At 48.6% G+C, this 19,600-nt stretch overlaps 9 protein-coding genes across 9 annotated transcripts; 5 read left to right on the forward strand and 4 right to left on the reverse strand.

The window, feature by feature from the left end:
- Window positions 1-598: 598 nt before the first annotated feature.
- Window positions 599-1,990, forward strand: UREG_04024 (uncharacterized protein; the record flags this gene model as incomplete). The annotated part of the gene is made up of 2 exons (XM_002544461.1): window positions 599-806; window positions 996-1,990. The coding sequence occupies 2 exons, from the start codon at window positions 599-601 to the stop codon at window positions 1,988-1,990; spliced, it is 1,203 nt and encodes a 400-aa protein (XP_002544507.1).
- A 561-nt stretch (window positions 1,991-2,551) lies between these two features.
- On the reverse strand, window positions 2,552-4,089 carry UREG_04025 (uncharacterized protein; the record flags this gene model as incomplete). The annotated part of the gene is made up of 6 exons (XM_002544462.1): window positions 2,552-2,568; window positions 2,662-2,674; window positions 2,722-3,108; window positions 3,192-3,377; window positions 3,438-3,977; window positions 4,036-4,089. 6 exons carry the CDS (start codon window positions 4,087-4,089, stop codon window positions 2,552-2,554), a joined length of 1,197 nt encoding a protein of 398 aa, XP_002544508.1.
- Window positions 4,090-6,200: 2,111 nt separating this feature from the next.
- On the forward strand, window positions 6,201-7,923 carry UREG_04026 (centromere/microtubule-binding protein cbf5; the record flags this gene model as incomplete). The annotated part of the gene is made up of 5 exons (XM_002544463.1): window positions 6,201-6,306; window positions 6,405-6,561; window positions 6,636-7,285; window positions 7,320-7,546; window positions 7,597-7,923. The coding sequence occupies 5 exons, from the start codon at window positions 6,201-6,203 to the stop codon at window positions 7,921-7,923; spliced, it is 1,467 nt and encodes a 488-aa protein (XP_002544509.1).
- A 352-nt stretch (window positions 7,924-8,275) lies between these two features.
- Window positions 8,276-9,496, reverse strand: UREG_04027 (uncharacterized protein; the record flags this gene model as incomplete). The annotated part of the gene is made up of 1 exon (XM_002544464.1): window positions 8,276-9,496. The coding sequence occupies one exon, from the start codon at window positions 9,494-9,496 to the stop codon at window positions 8,276-8,278; it is 1,221 nt and encodes a 406-aa protein (XP_002544510.1).
- A 193-nt stretch (window positions 9,497-9,689) lies between these two features.
- Window positions 9,690-10,775, forward strand: UREG_04028 (uncharacterized protein; the record flags this gene model as incomplete). Its single annotated transcript, XM_002544465.1, has 2 exons — window positions 9,690-9,776; window positions 9,882-10,775. The coding sequence occupies 2 exons, from the start codon at window positions 9,690-9,692 to the stop codon at window positions 10,773-10,775; spliced, it is 981 nt and encodes a 326-aa protein (XP_002544511.1).
- A 643-nt stretch (window positions 10,776-11,418) lies between these two features.
- UREG_04029 (peptide chain release factor eRF/aRF, subunit 1) lies at window positions 11,419-12,681 on the reverse strand (the record flags this gene model as incomplete). The annotated part of the gene is made up of 3 exons (XM_002544466.1): window positions 11,419-11,423; window positions 11,478-12,609; window positions 12,664-12,681. 3 exons carry the CDS (start codon window positions 12,679-12,681, stop codon window positions 11,419-11,421), a joined length of 1,155 nt encoding a protein of 384 aa, XP_002544512.1.
- A 918-nt stretch (window positions 12,682-13,599) lies between these two features.
- On the reverse strand, window positions 13,600-14,481 carry UREG_04030 (uncharacterized protein; the record flags this gene model as incomplete). Its single annotated transcript, XM_002544467.1, has 1 exon — window positions 13,600-14,481. The coding sequence occupies one exon, from the start codon at window positions 14,479-14,481 to the stop codon at window positions 13,600-13,602; it is 882 nt and encodes a 293-aa protein (XP_002544513.1).
- Window positions 14,482-14,960: 479 nt separating this feature from the next.
- On the forward strand, window positions 14,961-15,573 carry UREG_04031 (60S ribosomal protein L23a; the record flags this gene model as incomplete). Its single annotated transcript, XM_002544468.1, has 2 exons — window positions 14,961-15,397; window positions 15,486-15,573. 2 exons carry the CDS (start codon window positions 14,961-14,963, stop codon window positions 15,571-15,573), a joined length of 525 nt encoding a protein of 174 aa, XP_002544514.1.
- Window positions 15,574-16,510: 937 nt separating this feature from the next.
- UREG_04032 (forkhead box protein L2) lies at window positions 16,511-18,706 on the forward strand (the record flags this gene model as incomplete). The annotated part of the gene is made up of 1 exon (XM_002544469.1): window positions 16,511-18,706. One exon carries the CDS (start codon window positions 16,511-16,513, stop codon window positions 18,704-18,706), a length of 2,196 nt encoding a protein of 731 aa, XP_002544515.1.
- Between the last annotated feature and the right edge of the window lie 894 nt (window positions 18,707-19,600).

Consider the following 19,600-nt stretch of genomic DNA (forward strand, 5'->3'; position numbering starts at 1 on the left):
TTTTTGTCTTCTCAAGCTGATCTTCAATCTTCGTTTTACACTAAACTTCATTAAAACTGTAACAAATCTAATGGCTGTTCGTGTGGTATCCCTTTCTTTTCCATTTCCTTTTTTCTTCTATTCTCCTTTGCGCTTTTTTCGACTTCTCAAAAAATCAATTGCCCTTGACGGTGCATGGATATTTCTGGCGACTTTTCTTTTAGTTGGTCTTGCAAGGTTCACGCCTGGGTCAGTTTATAGAAATGGTATCTTTTTATAATGCCTACGAGGATGGCCAATATATTTAATGTCATGATATGTTCAAAATTGGTTGTAATAGCTGTATAAAGTAGACAAGTTCAAAGATATCAAGTCATACAGACAAGGGAACCTTTCATTGTACTCCCAGTCATCCTCTACGCCTGGCGATATCGATTATAGAGATGATGTCGCTTATCTCGAGGAATTGACATGGCCTGCCTGCTGTTGGCTGTTCTCGTTAACTATGGAGTGACCCCATCCAGAATTTGCACCTCACCACGATGGACAGAATCTTGCCCTATGCCGATAACCATCCAACTCCCAGCCATTTTAACCTGAAGCCAAACAATCCTCTAAAATGGGGAGATCCAAAAAGTCCCACGGCCAGCAACATGGCTCTCGAGGCGGGAAGAGAATGGGCAATTTTTTCAGGGTGTCAACACAGAACAAGGGGACTATTAGCAAGAAACCTCACGACAAAGGCAGTAAACGGCATCAATTGCAAAAGAATCAAAGACCGGTTGTCCCATTTTTACCTTCTGATAGGATATTGCTTGTCGGTGAAGGTGAGTTTACGGTCTTTTCCTCTATCTTGTGCTCTCTCATTCAATTTCCATGAAATTGGGATTTTATGCAGGTTTTATCTTCAGTGCTTTTATTTACATCTCTCACTGCTACAATTCCACGCAGAATTCATGTATTCGCCGAGATCGGGCATCTATGCTGGAAACTGCCAATTCTAACTGTTGCTGTAGGAGATTTCTCGTTTGCCCTCTCGCTATCAACCCACCATGGTTGTAAACGCATGTTGGCAACATGCTACGATAGCGAGAGCACGCTGTATGAAAAATATCCTCAGGCGAAGCAACATATTAATCAACTTTGTGCTTCAAAGTTCGCGAACTCGGCTCGAGGATTGAAGCGGAAACGAGGCGGCACGCCTACTTCAGAAGATGGACCAGGATCGAACGGCGAACAGACTACACAAGCCGCCAATCCGGCGCCTAATGCAGATAAATTATCGCCCAAAGTCCTCTTTTCAATTGATGCAAAGAAATTGGGGCTGACGGGAGGTGGCGGGAAAGTCATTCGCAAAGGTTTTCCTTGCCTCTACCATCGCCGAACTAGCACACAACAGCAGCGAAGCTTCAAACCAAAAACGGACAAGGAGCGTGATGCTGATGAAAGTGGACCGTGGGACATTATATGCTTCAACTTCCCGCACGTTGGTGGGCTTAGTACGGATGTGAATAGGCAGGTTCGAGCAAACCAGGAGCTCCTTGTTTCTTTCTTCAAGGCGTGTGTTCCACTCTTGTCAGCACCTCCGTTAAGCGGTGCTGGGAATTTATCTGATGAAGAGGATGAAGAGTATGAGGGTTTTAGCGGTGGCTCAGATAGCGGCGAAGATCCTGTGGAGTGTCGAAAATTACGAACGGAACCCGGACAGATCATTGTTACGCTGTTTGAGGGAGAGCCGTATACTTTATGGAACATCCGCGATCTTGCACGCCATGCTGGCTTAAGAGTTGTCACGAGCTTCAAGTTCCCATGGGCCAGCTACCCGGGATATTCCCATGCGAGAACTCTAGGGGAGGTGGAAGGAAAGGATGGGGAGAGGGCAGGATGGAAAGGTGAGGACAGAGAGGCAAGGAGCTATGTATTTGAACGGAAAGGCTTCGAGGGCTTGGTTCGAGATACGGGGAAGAGAAAGAAAAAGAAGGGCGGGAGTGACGATAGCGAGAGCGATTGAAAAGGTGGACAGCATACCTAGTATTGAAGATACATGGGCTGTTGGAGGAAGTCCTGGATATGTGCTTGGGGGTCCGCTCTTCTCAAGAAAAGTGATATTTGGCAAGCATTGACTGGATTGCAAGGAGAGGGAGTCCCGTCGCTGAGAGGGAACAGCAGCGCGAGAGATTGGAAACCTATATCCATAAATGACAAAGACATATTTTATGCCCACGGTGGTTTGTCTACACCACAGAATCCCCAATGCTGCCGGTCCGAAAAACGACCTTGAAAATATCATCTTGGTATGGTTAGGAGTTGTCTAAGACGACGGGTACAAATGTTATCGTGTTGATGGATAATTGGCATTGGGTTTTATATCCTGCTCCTCGTACTTGAGCCCAAGGCTATCGACCACTACAAGTGATTATCTTTTCCTTGAACATGCGGAATCGAAATGCAGCACCTCGAATCGGGGTTATCAGCATTTCTCTCATCGCTATGATGATAGTGCGACTCCGCAGCACTTGACTACTATAGGAGCTTTATCCATTTATTGTGAATAATTCAGTCACGCACATAACTATATAGTCTGCATTGCTGAGATAAATGTATATACCAATGTCTTATCAATAGTCAAAAGAAAAGAAAATTGAGTGGACCTTCGATACCCGATATTCTTTGGAAACTTACTTGCCCCAAACTCCTTGCATGCAACAGTGCAGTACCAGTGAATCCCTATGATATATATACCTTCTTAACCTCCGATTCGTCGAAAATGTCACCAGTGAAAGGATCCTTAACCTTTCCCTCCGGGACGCCAGCTTTTTTACTCAGATCAGACAAGCGACCCATGCCATATATCCTATGATTTGGAAGCACAACCGGGTCAACCTCAACAGAGCTTTTCGTATGATGAGCGTAAGGCACATTTTTCGCTAGATCATTAAGTTCAGTTGAGCAGATAGGACAGATGGACGTGCTCAAGGAATTCGGATTGGCCCTAGACGAAGCATTCACGGAGTGGCATGATGGTGTTTTGAGCGCCGAGAGACCGGCGGAGAGAGCGATCTGGAGAAGCGGACGAGAAGACAGCGATAACAAATCATGGTGTGTGCGGATAAATAGATTCGAAAGATACTGCCAGCGGTCTAGAGAGTACATGCTCTGAGTTGCAATACATGTTAGCCAAAGCCGCCAGCGAGTGTATCTCATGACAATACCTTGTATGGCTCAGCTCGAGTATGAGGAGGATAGACTAAGAGCCCTGCAGCACGTTGAATATCCTGTGCCTGAGATTCGCTGTGAACAGTGAGGAATTTCTTTGCGTGCTGTCTTGCCTCTGCTTTGTCTCCTACTCTCAGCATTTCGATGTATTGCTGCAATCTCAGCTCGAACTCTAGGCGATTCTGTAACGGAGATTCATCAACCCTTGCTCTCATTTCAGGGAAACTCATGATAAAACGTACCTGAATCTTTTTCAAAGCAACTTTGTTCTCTCCGCACCATTGAAGAGCCTCCTTAGCATCGCCCCGGCGAAGACTGTCCGCGATTCGTTGACACTGGGCAAAGACGTTCAAGTCCACAAGATCAGTAATCCCTTTATCCTCAGCAAGCTGCTTAGCACTTTCTAGATACCCAGAGCGGAGCATATGGTCGGCTAATAGCCGATTCAAGCGTGTTCTTGACCATTGCTCATATTTGACGTCTGCTAGGCTTGGGATCTTGTACAAATCCTGTATGTACTGTATTCTCTTTTGAGACTGGGTAGCAATTTTTTTCTCCTCCTCGTGCAAAGCCTCCATCTTCCGTTTCAGCCCCTGCATTCGTGCTATCATCGCATCTAGGGCTTCGATCGTTTGGGAGGGGCTCTGGCTGCCAGATAATGATGCGTTGGCGGTTTCTTTCAGGGAAGGGATAATATGATCTTTTTCCCGCTCGACAATGCGTTGAACTGACTTAAAATTTCGGCGGGCAAGCTCATATGGGACGCGGAGAAGAGGTTGATCCTGTGTGAATCGCAGTCAGTTCGCTGTCTTCACCCAGTGAACAAGAGCTTCGAAGTACCAGGAGGAGGTGATTGTCAGGGTTGAGCTTTATGGAAGTTAGTTCCGCGGCCATTTTGCGCAAGATCCGACAAGACACTGAGCTCCAGAGTCCGAAATTATAGCCTGTGGAGGTGTGTGTGAGAAGAGCAGAGGTTGAAGCGAACGACAGCAGAGGTCGAGTAGCAGGTGACCACTCAATGCGGGAGTGACGGTCGCTTCTCCGCATGGCATGACATAATGCCAGCACGCGGTATTTTACCGCTTTGAGGGGAATAGATTACCGGCCGGAAGATCAATTGGCCGAGTATACTAGTTGATTACGTAATTACAGGCCAGAGGCCACAGTTCGCGTTTTCGCTTTTAAGCTGTTGAAACTGCTTTTCTCTCTTCTTTCTTCCCACAATGATAAGCATGAACAATGTCCAGTTCATCAACTTGCGCTAACTAGAGCAGAGTGAAAGGAAAAGTATTTCATTACAACTTCTGATCTCACAATGGATCAATTCTGGGATATGCCGCCAGTGGCCAGGCATGTTCCTCCTTTCCTGTTTCCTGGGTGATGAGCTCTTGACTAACAAGCAACATGTAGGACTATGTTCGGCTTCACTTTTATTCAATCCACCTTGGTCCACGGTCGGATTCTTAACGGATATTGGTCTATATTCGCACCATCATTGATCTTTAAAAAGTTCCCAGAAGTCTGGAGATTTGTGACTCCTTATTTTCTCACCCGTGGTGGCCTTGGATATATTTTTGATCTCTATTGCTGTATGGCATGGTAGAATGGCTGCACTCGCTGTATCATCCTCACTGATGCTCTTGCAGTGTACACATACGGTACGGCCTTGGAGACGGAATCGCCTCGTTTCCATACTTCGGGTGACTTCCTCACATATGTTGTATTTGTAGCCACTGTGATCCTGGTGAGTGAGCTGTTCGCACTTAACCATGAGCCGTCGCGTTTTCCTATTTATCGCAATTAAATGCACCTCGGATAATCTGCCCGCCCAGCCTATTACTATCTAGCTGAAGCGGTTCCTGGAACTGAGGAAGATTGCCCCTGCACTTCATACACTCCTATCATTCGCAAAAGTCAATCTCGGGATGTATGCGGTGTAGGCATGGTGGGATTGCCCTGAACAATGACCAACGTGAGATTCAGTTCACATTGGGCTGTTTAGGCGCCCTACATACTTTTCATTTTCCTTCCCCTTGTTTTTTTTTTATTTGTGGTTCTGGTTACCCATGGCGAGACCTGAGGCCGCAGCCTTTTTATGAGGTCGTTATGCAAGGTAAGCTGACGGGTTCTACAGCCTTTAGTAGGATTCTTAATGAAGTCTGGCACATTCATTCAAGGTACGAATGAGGAAAATCAGAAGGGGACCATTATCACTAACGTTGCCAGCGCTACTTATGGCCTTTATTTACACTTACGCGCAAGATAATCGAGGCAAAAAGACCACATTTTTCTTTGTGCAAATTCGGGTAGAACTTCTCCCCTGGGTTATGCTCTTCATCACATGGATTATGTCTGGTGTCTACTATGTGATAATAGAATGCTGCGGAATTGTCGCTGCGCATCTCTATGACTTCTTGACCAGAATCTATCCCACATTCGGTGGAGGCAGAAATATTATCCACACTCCAGCTTTTGTGCAGCGCTTCTTTGCTGTCCCTGGTCCAAGGGCTGCCCATGGTGGTTACCGGATTGATCCAAGAGAGGCACCGGGAGCAAGGACTCAACCCTCGAGCGGTGGACTGTTTTCGGGGGGTGCGTGGGGCAATCGAGGGCCCGGTAGACGCTTAGGCGGCAATTAGGTCTGTTGCCAGAAAATGTGTAAGAGTACGGGTTGTGTAGACAATGTTAGGCGCGCAGAGACAATTAATTGACAATGCTTTGCTATCTTGAAATAATTATCTGTTTCTTGAGCTCAATATTGCGCAGTCGGTCCGGGCCGCCAGCTGCAGCCACACGCGCCAGTAGCAGTCCGATTACATAAGCGCCCGACTCTAACAAGCGAAGGAAACGAAAGTTTTGAAAGATTTCGAGGGCAAAAGAAAAAGCGAAACGAGGCACCGAGAGCAACAATCTCCCTGACGAGTGCTGGTCAAGACTTCTGCCGTTTTCGTCTGGATCGCAGCTGTCTGAATTTCCTCTTTCCTCGATTTTGCTCGTCGTGCATCATGGCAACCAGCAAGAGCGACGTCGATTTCAGCATCAAGCCGGAGGCGGTGACACCCCCAATCCCGACCTCAGAATGGCCGTTGCTACTGAAGAATTATGATAAATGTATGTCAATATCAGTTTTGACGTAGAATACCGTTAATCTCGTCAATCTCCCTTTTACTCCATTGAGAATTGTGTCTAACAATGATGCAAATTCACAGTGCTCGTGAGAACTGGGCATTTTACTCCGATCCCAGCAGGATGCACCCCTTTGAAACGTGATTTGAAGTCGTATATCAGCTCTGGTGTTATCAATCTCGATAAACCGTCGAATCCTTCCAGCCACGAGGTGGTTGCGTGGATGAAAAGAATTTTACGGTACCTATTGCGTCCCCGTTGCACCGTAGAATCTTAGTCTAGTGAGTTTGGCCTGACAATATTGATTGCTACAGGGTTGAAAAAACCGGCCACAGTGGAACTCTGGATCCTAAAGTCACAGGATGTCTTATCGTCTGTATCGACCGCGCTACGCGTCTCGTTAAGTCTCAGCAAGGAGCCGGAAAGGAGTACGTTTGTGTGATTCGACTACATGACAAGATTCCGGGGGGCGAAGCTCAGTTTGCGCGAGCTCTTGAAACGTTGACTGGTGCGCTCTTCCAACGACCACCGTTAATCTCGGCTGTCAAGCGTCAACTACGTATTCGTACGATCCACGAGAGCAAGCTGTATGAGTTTGATAATGATAGACATTTGGGTGTGTTTTGGGTTAGCTGTGAGGCCGGCACATATATCCGAACACTGTGTGTGCATTTAGGGTTGCTCCTTGGGGTAGGTGCACACATGCAGGAACTAAGAAGAGTCCGCAGTGGTGCCATGGATGAGAAGGACGGGATGGTGACGCTACATGACGTTCTTGATGCCCAATGGATGATGGATAACAACCGCGACGAGTCCTATTTAAGACGAGTAGTTCGGCCGCTCGAGAGCTTGTTGACCACTTACAAGCGTGTGGTGGTTAAGGATAGCGCCGTCAATGCCGTCTGTTATGGAGCTAAATTGATGATTCCTGGATTGCTTCGTTTCGGTAAGTGGAACTCGATGCGTCGTAGAGACTGTGGCTGACATATCCTAAACAGAGGCTGGCATTGAAGTTCACGAAGAGGTTGTTTTGATGACCACCAAGGGAGAAGCTATCGCTCTCGGCATCGCACAAATGTCTACCGTCGAAATGTCCACCTGTGACCATGGTGTTGTTGCAAAGGTCAAGCGTTGCATCATGGAGCGAGATTTGTACCCGCGACGATGGGGTATGGGCCCAGTTGCCCTTGAGAAAAAGAAAATGAAGGCAGATGGCAAACTCGATGTAAGTCATTTTCAAACACCTTGACAAGTGGCATACTCTAATTTCCGTAGAAATTTGGTCGAACCAACGCCTCGACACCAGCAAAGTGGCAAGCAGAATACAAAGACTACAATTCCTCAGCGGATACCGCTGCCGAGGCTACCCCGGTTGCTCCAAGAGAAGCCCCCGCGACAACAGCTGGTGATGCGTCATCTCCTGCCCCAGAGGAAGATAAGGAAGACGCCAAAAAGCGAAAGAGAAATGACGGTGAGACCCCAGAAGAGCGCGAGGAGCGCAAACGGCGAAAGAAGGAAGAAAAAGAAAAGCGAAAACAAGAGAAAAAGGAAAAGAAAGAGAAGAGAAAGTCCAAGCAAGCCGAGGACAGTGAATCCGAGTGATTTAACTCTGGTATGCGTTTACTTCGTTCTTGGGTTCGTGTATCATATTTTGGAGTCCCGGGTTCGAAAAGGAGGTTCTATTTCATATTTGAAAGTTGGGATCCAAGTATTGGTTTGAATGTCTCTTGCGAGCTATTGGTGTATCATGGTCTCTATCTATCTTGCGACGAAATATGAGTTATAAAATACAATTCATAAGTCCTTAATTTTTGGTCCTTTGGGATTTCGCTTCGGCTACTCTGTACCTAGTACGCATCACATACCCAAAGGGAGATGTAAAGGGAGATGGTTGGTTCACACTCACGCACGCGAGGTTAGGCTGGCTTCTTGGATAGCCATAACTGGTTATGGATCACAGCTTTGGGGTGGCAGCTGTGGACTCGTCACGCCGTTCAAGCGATTTGGTCCCAATTGTCCCCTTGACTGCCATCCCACCATCGGCCCGTTCAATCCAAACATCCCACAAGTCGCCATGCGCGGTCTCTTTTGACTTTGCGCACACAGTTAGCGGTTGCTCAACTAGAAGTGGAGCCAAGTTTCGATATTCGATACTAGATATTACGCGGTTAGACGTTCTGAGATGGTCCTGGACCAGCATGAGCATCAGGGTCAGTGTCAGAGGCCCATGGACAAGAAGATCGTCATATCCCTCCGTGTTGCGGGCATAATCGCGATCGAGGTGGATGGAGTGTGCGTTGAACGTAAGAGCGGAGAAGCGGAAGAGAAGGGCGCGAGATGGAGTGAAGGTATGGCGGAGTGTTGGGCTCGAGGGGGCTGTCAACAGGGCAGTCAGCGGTTGTGTTGATAGCAATATTTCGGATTTCTCACCTCGAAGAACGCGCTTCTGTGAATTTCCCCGGCTTTTCTCCATGCTGACCTGGTCTGGGGTTTTATCCCGCATGAATACCAGGTTCCGTTTCTCGATCACGACGGCATCTCCCCATTCTTCCTCTCTTGCCGTCCATAGCTTCCTCGTTATGTTTTCTTCGCTCTCGGTTTCTGCAACCGTCGCTATTCGCCTTTCAATTCCAACAAACACCTTTTCTTCTCCTTCCCTGCCAATCACTCGCACGTCCCTGACTCCCTCCAGGCAGACTGCGCGTTGGCAGTTCAGTAGCGGCCCACCATTCTGATCGCGAAAGCGAACTGAGCCTCCTGCCCACATGCGGCGATTGAATGGTGCCCCTGGAGAATGCAACATGTCACATCCATCTGGCACAAGCTGTGATGAAGGGAGCTGCGGCGGGAAGTAGACTAGATGATGCCCTCGCGGCATATGCCCCGGCTGTAGGACGGATGGAAGGGAAAACGCGTTCGCATTCTTCTCGAATTGCTTAGATTCGGGTAAATTCAACGGGTCAGAGAGCGAGACGCGAAGGAGATGTGACGGCTGCGGGGAGAGATAGTCGTAGCTGAGAAACAGTCGTTGGTTCAGGAGCTTCTCCTCGAGGTGCGACAACAAAGGCGACGCTGTGGAAGATCGACGGCTCTGGCTGGAAAGGCCGTTGACCAGCGTCCGGCCACTTCTCCCGGCAAGCTGTCTCATATTGTCTCCTTTCTTGATCGCCGTCATCGGGACCAGCTGTCTTTCTCTGCTTCTTTTGGGCCCATGAGATGCGGGGTTTCGCCTCGTCTTTTAGTGAGACTTAAAACGACCAACCTACCTTTCGGCAGTTTATGATCTCACATCGCCAGTGAATGAAACTTCTATAAAAAAACTTATCAAGGGAGGTTAGAATGCAATGAGATTTCGTTTCCCGCAAATAATGGCCTTTTTACAGTCTCCAGCGCTCTCGTCAGCAAGCAAGCTGCGCGTTGCATTTCTTGGTCCGCTGGGATCATTCTCTCACGAGGTCAGAGAAACATCTTCTGTTATACGGAGTACATCCTGTTACTTCCAATCGCGCCAACGGAAAACTACCAGGGGGTTTGTTAGCTGACTATCCACTCCCACCTAGGCCGCTGTAGCATCCTTTGGCTCCGAAGCTCTCCTACTCCCGCAGTCGTCCTTCCACGATGCGTTTGCCGCAATCCAGTCAAACAGCGCCGATTATGCCGCCATCCCGCTAGAAAACTCGAGCAACGGTGCTGTTGTTCAGACATACGATCTGCTCGCTGACCGTGAGAAATTATATGGCGACATAACAATATGCGGAGAGTACTATCTGGCGGTTCACCATTGCTTGTTGGTGAAGCAGAGCGGCAACAAGAGCTCCCTGGGTGTTCCTAAAGACATCACCACTGACGCTCGCTACAAGTCGATAACCAAGCTCTACACACATCCGCAAGCGTGGGGCCAATGTGAGAAATTCCTATCAAAACACTTCAAAGGAGTCGAGAGACAGGACGTCTCATCGACCTCAAAAGCGGCGGAAATCGTTTCCCAGGAGACCGACGGTCATGGGGCTGCAATCGCAAACAAATTCGCTGCAGAGTATCACAAGTTAGATATTCTAGCCCAGAATATCGAAGATAATCCAGAGAATACAACTAGATTCTTACTGCTACGAAACAAAAAGGCTCAGAACACCGCGCAGTGCAACCGTGAACCTCGACAGAGTTTGGGCAAGCCGAAACACAAAACTCTGATGTCTTTTATAGTCGACCACAACTCGCCTGGCTCGCTGGCTGATGCGCTTGTCATATTCAAACAACACGGGATGAACCTCACGACCATCAATTCTCGCCCGAGCGGTATTCACCCTTGGCAATATGTATTTTTCGTCGAGTGCCAGCCAACCTCTGAAACCTGGTCTGACGACTTGATGGACAACGTAATTGAGGATTTAAAAGCTGTGACAAAGTCGTCTAGACACCTCGGAAGCTGGAGTGATGCGCTTGGTTCGAAATAAAACATGGGAACCTCACTTATTTAGATAGGGATCGAATTCGCTTTGGAATATTTTCTATTAATCAATTTCGGGACATGAGCTAGACAAAATATTGGATACCAGAATTTAATGAAAGTCTTAATTGGAAAAGAAGATGAAACTTCAACGCAGAAATAGGACAAGCAATCATGAGTGGAACGAGTGACGAGTTTGCTAGTTTAGTTAACTCAAGGCGAGACGACCGGAGACAACATTCTAGCCGACTACATTCGTTCACAATCCGGGAAACTTCCTAACCGTATTGCTAATTCAACGAAGGCCAAAGAGCATACGGAAATGGTTCAATCTGGCGCGATAACAGAACTCCCTAGAGTGCACTAATCAGCCCCTTTCAAACCGATTAATTACAGTTCGACACGGTTCTGAGCTTGGATGGCCCTGGAGACACAATGTTAGCTTTTCCTATTGAGATGTCCGTAGAACTTGGTTGTTTACCTCTTAGGAGCTTTGAGCTAGTCGGAGTAAATGGACTTGGATTCCCAATGGCGGTTCCATTGGAGTACCCGTTAACTTCGTGGACACGACTCGACGGGCGAGCCGTCAGAACATCCGCCGACTGGATATCTGGGCTACCATCCTCGCTCTCTGCGAGGTCGCTATACCGTCAATCTGCCCAGTATTATTAGCATTGCACACTAGTTATGAAGATATAGAGCAACTCACCGTCATAGAACTCATCTTCGTCATCAGAATAATCAGCAAGTTGTTCAAAATTGACTTTGTATCTAAGAATCGCTCCGATTCCACCAAAGCCTTTCACAAACTGGTTGCCTTCTGTGGATTTGTCGGAAACGAACTCCAGGGTCGCACCAAAATCCTTATATTTTTCGGCAAGCCATTCAAGAAGTGGACCTTGCTCAACGATATCCATTTCTTGATTAGTGTCCTTATCCATGAACATTTCTCTGTTGGACTCTTGGGCTTTAGTCGTGTGAAGGACAATCTCGGTACCGTCGGAAGCTTTAAGGCTCCATCGTGTGATGTCCAAGTTCTCGTATACAATCAGCGTTTCTGCAGCACCGAGTTCCAACGCTTTCAACGTATCGTCGACTCCGTAGCAGACTCGGCCGGTATCTTGACTGATCTCTTCAAAATATTTCCCAATGAGTTTCTTTTCTTGGATGAATTTGACATTGCCTAGAGTTTCCGCAGCCAGTTCAATAGCTTGGTTGAACCCGTTCTCTCCACCGTAAGACACATCCACAACTTTGATAACCTTTGTCTGAAGGCGGTTGTCGAACATATCAGACTGGTTGAGATCGTTCTTGAAATCGGCGGAACCCGCGAGAACCAGACCGGCAACATTGACTTTATCACTAGAAATGAAGTTTTGTACCGCCAGTTCCGCAACTTTTCGAACGTAGTTGTGACGTCGCTCTTCTCGGAGACGGGAAAAACGAAGGGCAGACTGACCACCACGGGAATGCTTTTTGGGCAAATCGACAGAAAACTTATGCAGGACATCCCTGGTATTACCGCTCAACGTGCCAAAAAGAGCGCCGTTACCATCCATGACGATAAACCCAAACTTCTGGTCAGACTCGAGCAATTCACTCAGGGCTTCGGTGTGGAACTTGTTATCACAGAGGTAGAGCGACGTGTTGATAGGCTTAAACGGTTCGAAGTCGATGTTGATCTTCCGTTCCTTTCCTTCCGATGTGATGATTTCACCGCAGTAGATAACAAGACCATTCGGAGGCACTTTGTTATAGAGCTTGAGACGCTGCTGTGTTGAGGTAATAGCCGACAGGACAGACAAACGGTTAACACGGGATTTAATGTTGGACGCAGTTCCCTGTCCCAGAGGTTAGCACGATTCAGCCACAAGTTAGCCTGGAGGTCAACGCACAAATTCTTCAGCCAACATCTTAGCTGCACGTGAGACCTGATCCTTTGGAGCTGTAGAGGGTTATCAGTTCAGCCCTATCACCCACACCAGCAATTCACAGTGGTTCACGCACGGATAATCAAGGGAAATCATCGACGTTCCATTTCCACGCGCCGGCTTCCGAGCGGCTTAATCAGCTTTTTCACCTTTCCATATCTCAATATTCTTCTCCGCCTCGTTCGCTGGGCCCGCGGCTCATCCTGGCGACGTTGGACTCCGCGGACCAAAACCGAATGCAGCTCTCTCGTGTCGACAACTGGGTCGGTGAGCGAGTCAGCCCACGCGGGCCCTCAGAGACACGTAGCAAAGGGGTCCTAGGGTTGGTTGAGTGTAAAACGCACCTAGATAACTTGTCACGCTGTCTGGATGTTGTCGAGGTTGAGTTTTTTTCGTTGGCAATTGTGGGGGTTTAAAGGAGGGACGTCAGAGCGGCTTATGTCAGCCGTTCCTGCGCCACTTTGGCGGTCACAAGTGGATTCGATCTATAAAGCTACCGTACAATTTATTTACTGAGAGTCAAAAGCTCCGGCTATTTTGGATCTGTTGTACAAAGAAGTGCGCTGCAGCCTTGAGAGCTGCTGCAACACGCGACACCTTCATTACGTTGCAATAGGCACCGTACCAAATACCCGCGTCATTCCAACGGTCCTTTGGCATTCACAGCACTCGAAGAGGTGACGCACAGTGGACGGTACCTTCGGTCAAACCTACTGTGTCCCTTTTCCCTCGCGTAAAGTTATGCGATCGGCATTTCCGGTTTCCGAGGAACCATGGCCTTAACTCCTGAAAGTTTTGTCGCAGCTTTTGAAAGGATGCGCCGTCAGCAGCATTCGAGAAGCTCTGAAGATTGTCTCTAGCACTAGTGAATTGTAGCTTTGCCAATGGCATTGGGACATGCTAGTTTGCGTCTTTTGCGGGTTTATATACAACTGTGAAGTTGTTCCTGGTCACTCCAGGGTTTAGCATTTCTTTTTTGAACTCGCGGCGCTGGGGATGCACAGGGCGTTCATATTTCCAAAGCTGATATATAAGTTTCGATGTCAATTTCCTTTTGAGCATCGTGTACCCCAGGCTCGACATTATAGCCTGTAATCTATTCTCCGTAAAATATCGAGAGTTCAAGATACAGGGGGCCGGTAGAACAAGAAATAAGCACGGGAGCAAGTCGCCATGACTGGGTGTTGGGGGCGTCGAGTCTAAAAAGGCCGTTGTCCGCCAAAGCATTTCTCCGCGAGTTGTAGGATCGGGCACAAAATTCAGGACCAAAGACAGGCTGATAACATGAAATCTTTCGAGATCGCTTGTAGGCAAGGGCCTCTCCATAAAATCTTGCTCTAGAATGCCAGGTTCCTGGGAATGGAGATCAATCCTAGTAACGTCGATGGAGTTGACGGCTGAGCAAGCATTTCTGGTAGATAGCGCACCGACTTCAAGCAAACGAAGTCGGGATTTGCAGCCCTTCAACCGATCCAATTCAGGCTTCAGCCATTCAATGAGAACCTTGCTGGAATCGCCGCCTCGGTCTTTCGACTGCCCCTTCTTGCTGGCCAATTGATAGCTTTCAAGCCCACCTAGAGCAGCAATCTTCTTGTCGAGCTCGCCAACTAGGTCCGCGTTGCCGTCCGCGAGAGCTCGGGCGCGCGACTTTTGGAGTTGATGGTGCGATCGGATTAAATTCCTCGTTGCCTTTGCCGAAAGGGAGGCAGCAGGCTTGTGGACTGTCGGAGGCCTGCCATGGGAGAGCGATTTCGGTCGTTTGTTCCGCGATATTTTGCCCATGGTTCGTCGGATCCATATCATTAGCCAGTTTATGTCCTCCAAGGCTGGCCAGTCATCCTGTTTTTAGTCCATTCCCTGGCGTCCCAACTCCCGTTTCCCTCGAAAAAGAATTTGGTGGGGAGGATGGATGGATAAAGTCTGATATATCCATTTTGGGAAAGGCTTGGAATGACGCGTAGGATTACTAAGCATCGTAATTCGCAGATCATGTGACGCACATTCAGGGTTTGGCAAACTAAGCGAGAAAGTCGGATGGCTGACGAGGGAAGAAACCAGTGGAAGAGAGACCGACTCTTGCGACAACAACCAACGACGCCGTCAATCAGCAGCCATGGCACCAAAGGACAGCAAGACAGGTGGGCAATCTCCCCGTTTATTCAGAATTTCGGCGGTGTCGTGTCGTTCTTCCCGCCGGGCGCGAGACTTGGGAGATCGATGCACTCTGCTTATCATTTGTGTGGACATTTTAACTGATGTGGATGTGGTTACAGGCAAGAAGCCCAGCGCTAAGGCTGGCTCTGCGGCAAAGGCGGTGCTTAAGGGGGTACGTTGACTCGGGAAATTTCGCTCGAGATGCGATATACTATGCTGGGAAGAAATTGGCGACTAAAAGTGCCATGCAGGTTCACTCTCACAAGGTCAAGAAGGTCCGCACATCGACTACCTTCCACCGACCAAAGACCCTTCAGTTGTCGAGATCCCCCAAATACCCCCGCAAGTCCATCCCCCATGAGACTCGTCTCGACCACCACAAAGTCATCGTCCACCCATTGAACACCGAGAGTGCTATGAAGAAGATCGAGGAGAACAACACCTTGGTCTTCATTGTGGACGTCAAGGCGAACAAGAGACAGATCAAGCAGGCTATCAAGAAGCTCTATGACGTGGACACCGTCAAAATTAACACATTGATCAGGTACGTTGTGCTGAAGCGGGAGGGCGGGGGTGTACGCTCTCGAGGTTGGACCGTTGGTTTCTGGAAGCTAACGATGTATCTTTATCAGACCCGATGGATCAAAGAAGGCTTTTGCACGGTTAACAGCGGATGTTGATGCTCTGGACATTGCGGCGACAAAACTGGCTATTGTTTAATGGATGGGACGAACTATTTCATTCTGGTGTTCTCAAAGACGTCGATCGGTTTTATGTTTGCAATCATATTTAGGCAATGGAACAGAGATTGACGCTTGATGCCCCAATTGCGCTTCCTTCAAGACGCCGGTTTCAAACCAAGAATACACGCGCTGCTCAGAACCACCATGACTGGGCTGAAGCTTGATCACTGTGACTAGAAAGCGTATTAATTTTCCAGCTCTAAATAGGAAAATGGAAAAGAGAATACGGAGTATTCTTCCCGCATTCCGTAAAGATCCCTTAATTTTCTAAACAATTGGCTAAAAGTGCCGTTGTCGTTGAAGCCCGCGCTTTGTAGAAGCTATCACGAACCTTCAAGGACAGTACAGAGTAGATTGGGTCATAACGGCATTTGTGGAAGAGTACCCTGCATACTATCAGTTAGCAGTGGCCGTGACTCGCAGGACCCTTTATTCTCCGTTGAATTCGCATCTCGCCGATCTAGACTCGCCGTGCATGCAGGCGCGCGCGGCCAGCCAAACCACAGCGCCAAGCCCGCCCCCCCAAGACTGCCAACTCACAGCCGCGCTCCACCGCCAGCCCACTTCTTCTTCTTCATCGCCAGCTCGCATCCTCGAACCCGTCACACCAACTCTCTCGCATCCCCGTTCCTCGCCCCGATCTCTCATTCTCCCTTCCATCGTTATCAATCGCGAATCCTCCACGTCCGTCGTTTCGCTGAGCCTGCGGTTCTTTCTATGTCCGCCAGAACCCACTCTCGCGCCCCCGCTTCTCGCTCTTACCGCTCTTTGCGCCTGGGCGCTTCGACTGCAGGATCTCCAGCCCGTCATTGGATTGTCCGCAAATTTATTCTGGATTTTTTCGTGCACGACGCGTCAAATCGCACGATTTACGTGCTTCGGTGATAATCAGCCCTGTTCCCGTCGTTTTCAAGATGAATTCGACGCGACGCCCGCCGTTGCGCATATACCAGGATCCTCCACCCGGCCAGCCCTCCACCCATCCATCCACCCAACACTCGTTGGCTCAACCCAAACAACTCCAGCCATCTCCAATGCCTCTTCAGTACGCGCAGAATGTGAACGCGAATCGAAATGTCGTGCTAGATCCCCCGGCGAAAGACCCTCATCCGCACTCACCAGTCAAGACTCAGCCGAAACCAAATGCGCCTGGTTCTGGACAGGGCAAACTGGGTTACGTCCCCATCTCAGCACCGCTTCCTGCCAAACCTCCTGCAGTCTCTCCTGCAAAGAAGCCGCAATACTATATGTATCCTACCAACCCCGTGCAACAGGCGCGACAGCCGTTGTTCACCACCTTTTCCAGCGTCCCGGACCCTCGACCACAGCTCCCAGCGAAGCCAATCATCCATGAAACCTTTACGAAAGTGGCTGCTCAGGCCAATCAAGCTCAAAATTCTATGAAGCGCACCCTTTCGGATAGTACTGCTGGGAAGGATCGTACATCGAAGAAACAAAAACGCGAAATCAAGTCTGTTGTTCAGCTACCCGAGCCGCACGAATTGCCGCCTGTCGAGGACGATGGCACAAAGCCACCGTTCAGTTACGCGATCCTCATCGGCATGGCGATCTTACGCGCGCCCAATCGACGCTTGACGCTTGCTCAGATTTACAAATGGATTTCAGACAACTTTTCATTCTATCAGTCTGGCGATTCTGGCTGGCAGAACAGCATCCGCCATAACCTTAGTTTGAACAAGGCATTTGTCAAACAAGAGCGCCCCAAGAATGATCCTGGCAAGGGCAATTACTGGACCATTGTACCGGGAATGGAACTTCAGTTTCTCAAGGAACGGCCAATCAACCGTCCACCCATCATGTCGACGCTTCCTCTGACCCATGTTGCACGCATTCCACGCCCGCAACCGCAACCTCCGTCTCAGAGAGTCGAATTTCAACCAAGCGTTGCGAGCGTGAAACCCCCGATGCCGCCACCGAATCGCGCCAACCCATCCCCCCAGGACCTTTCTTCTGATGCAACTATTCCGGCGTCAGATCCAGCACTTTTAGAAGACAGCGGAGAGGAAATCGGCTCGAATTTGCACCCAGCAACTATTGCTCCACGCTCATCTCCCCTTCAAACTCTCCATTCTTCCCCTCCTGTTCCACCTCCTGTGTTCCGACGTGAGACTACACCACCAACCCCGTCCCGCCCTTCTACTGCTACAGCTCCTGCTCCTCTTCCTGCACCTGCTGCTGTACCTGTTAGTGGACTTGGATCACGCTCGAGGAAGCGCAAGATGTCCCTCATGAATGATAGCGGTTATTTTTCCTCTTTGGAATCTTCTGCTCGGAGACAGAAAACTCAACATATCATGACTTCTGAGTTGGATATCGAGCCTCCGCGAATCAAAGCTGGGCGCGCTGAAGAAGAGATTGCACGGATTCGAAGCTCCTCACATGATATTAGCCCCATGCGCTGCGCCTCCTTTAAAGATACCATTCACCTATTGGGTTCATCGCCGCTGCGCAACGAATTTATGCCAATGGTAGCTCCGCCGTTGACTCCTGCATTTAAATTCAAGAAGCCGCTGAGACCACCACCGTCTCTTTCGCCAAATACCAATCTCCGCAACCATCGCAAAAAGATTCAGCAGATGGTCAATTCCCCAATCAAACATTTGGGTTTAGGTGATGATGTTCTTCCTTGGAGCCCAGCATTCAACATCCAAGACGAAGCCTTGATACACGATACTTTGACCGGTGCGCCTTTGTTCGATATCTTTTCAGACAATTTCGGTCCTTCTATCTCTACTCCAACTTTAGGTTCACCCGAAAAGCGCTCTGCAAAACGTGACCGACTCAATGCTAGTGTGCTCGCGGATATCACAGCTGTGAGCGGAAACACTCGCCTCGGCACTCCACTATCACGTCTGTCAAGGTCTAAAGCCATGAAATATCATGAATCCCCGTGCAAACGGGCCGATACCTATGTGGACAACTCTCATGAGGATCTATTCTCTTTCAACCTTTTCAGTGAAGACGCACCCGGAGAAGCCGACGGAATTGATCTTCTCCAAGGTTTTGAAAAAATTGGAAAGTCTACCAAGGACGAACAATCCCCCAGACAAGTTCTTGGAAATGGGCGAAGAAACATTGGACAAAGATAATGGGCAAAATACCCGTCGCTCCTTGAAATATTTCTTGGGCACAATCTCTTTTACTGCCGAATTGGGTCTACCATTAACTTTTTTGAGTCTCAAAAATTTTGTACCTCATATTTCTCCCTTTTTGCTTGCTTTTTGATACTTTTGTCATTTATATGGGCCCCCGGGACTACTTACGTCCTGCTGTGTGGCTCATGTATATGTTTTGGTGCTTCTGTCATTTGATACGGACCCCCAGGACGTTTTAGCGTCCTGTTGTGTGGTTCATCGCCTCGGTGTTTATGCCTCTGTCAATTGATACGAGCCCCCGGAGCGTTTCGGCGTTCTGTTGCGTGGCTTGTATCTTTTTCGTATGGTCCTACAATTGATGCTTTGGTGTTTTGTTGTTGTTAGCTCATTGATTTGTTTCACTCTATTTTTGTCGGTATTTTGCTTGCCTCGTTCTTGTTTTATTGTTGCATGGTTGCGCGTCAGGTGTATGCCGTTCGCCTGGCGTTTATCACATTCATTTTTTCTGCAAGGCGTTCGAAACCAGATCGGGATGTACGGGGCGGTAGGCGGTCACAACTTCTTCCTTCGCGACATTGGGATTCTACGGTCATTCGAATAAAAAAGGATCAGGGTCGGAGTTTTGAAAAGCGCCGTATGGGTACGCGCATGGGAGTCGAGAGATGTCACGGCGTCGTTTGTTCTGGCGTGGTGTTTGACGAGCTCGCTTGGGTGGCCTTTTCTTGCTCCATGTGTTGGTCTTCCCTTCTGCTGGTAAATATTTTCCAAAGCGAGTTTTTGTTTTATGTTGGAGTGGGATGGAAATATTGAATTATTGGTGGAAAAAAAGAAAAAACTCTTTTACATATTGGGGCCATGACTCTGATGATAATGTCTGATGTACAGGAT

Source organism: Uncinocarpus reesii, genomic scaffold (assembly GCF_000003515.1).
Source record: "Uncinocarpus reesii 1704 scaffold_2 genomic scaffold, whole genome shotgun sequence".
NCBI lineage: Eukaryota > Fungi > Ascomycota > Eurotiomycetes > Onygenales > Onygenaceae > Uncinocarpus > Uncinocarpus reesii.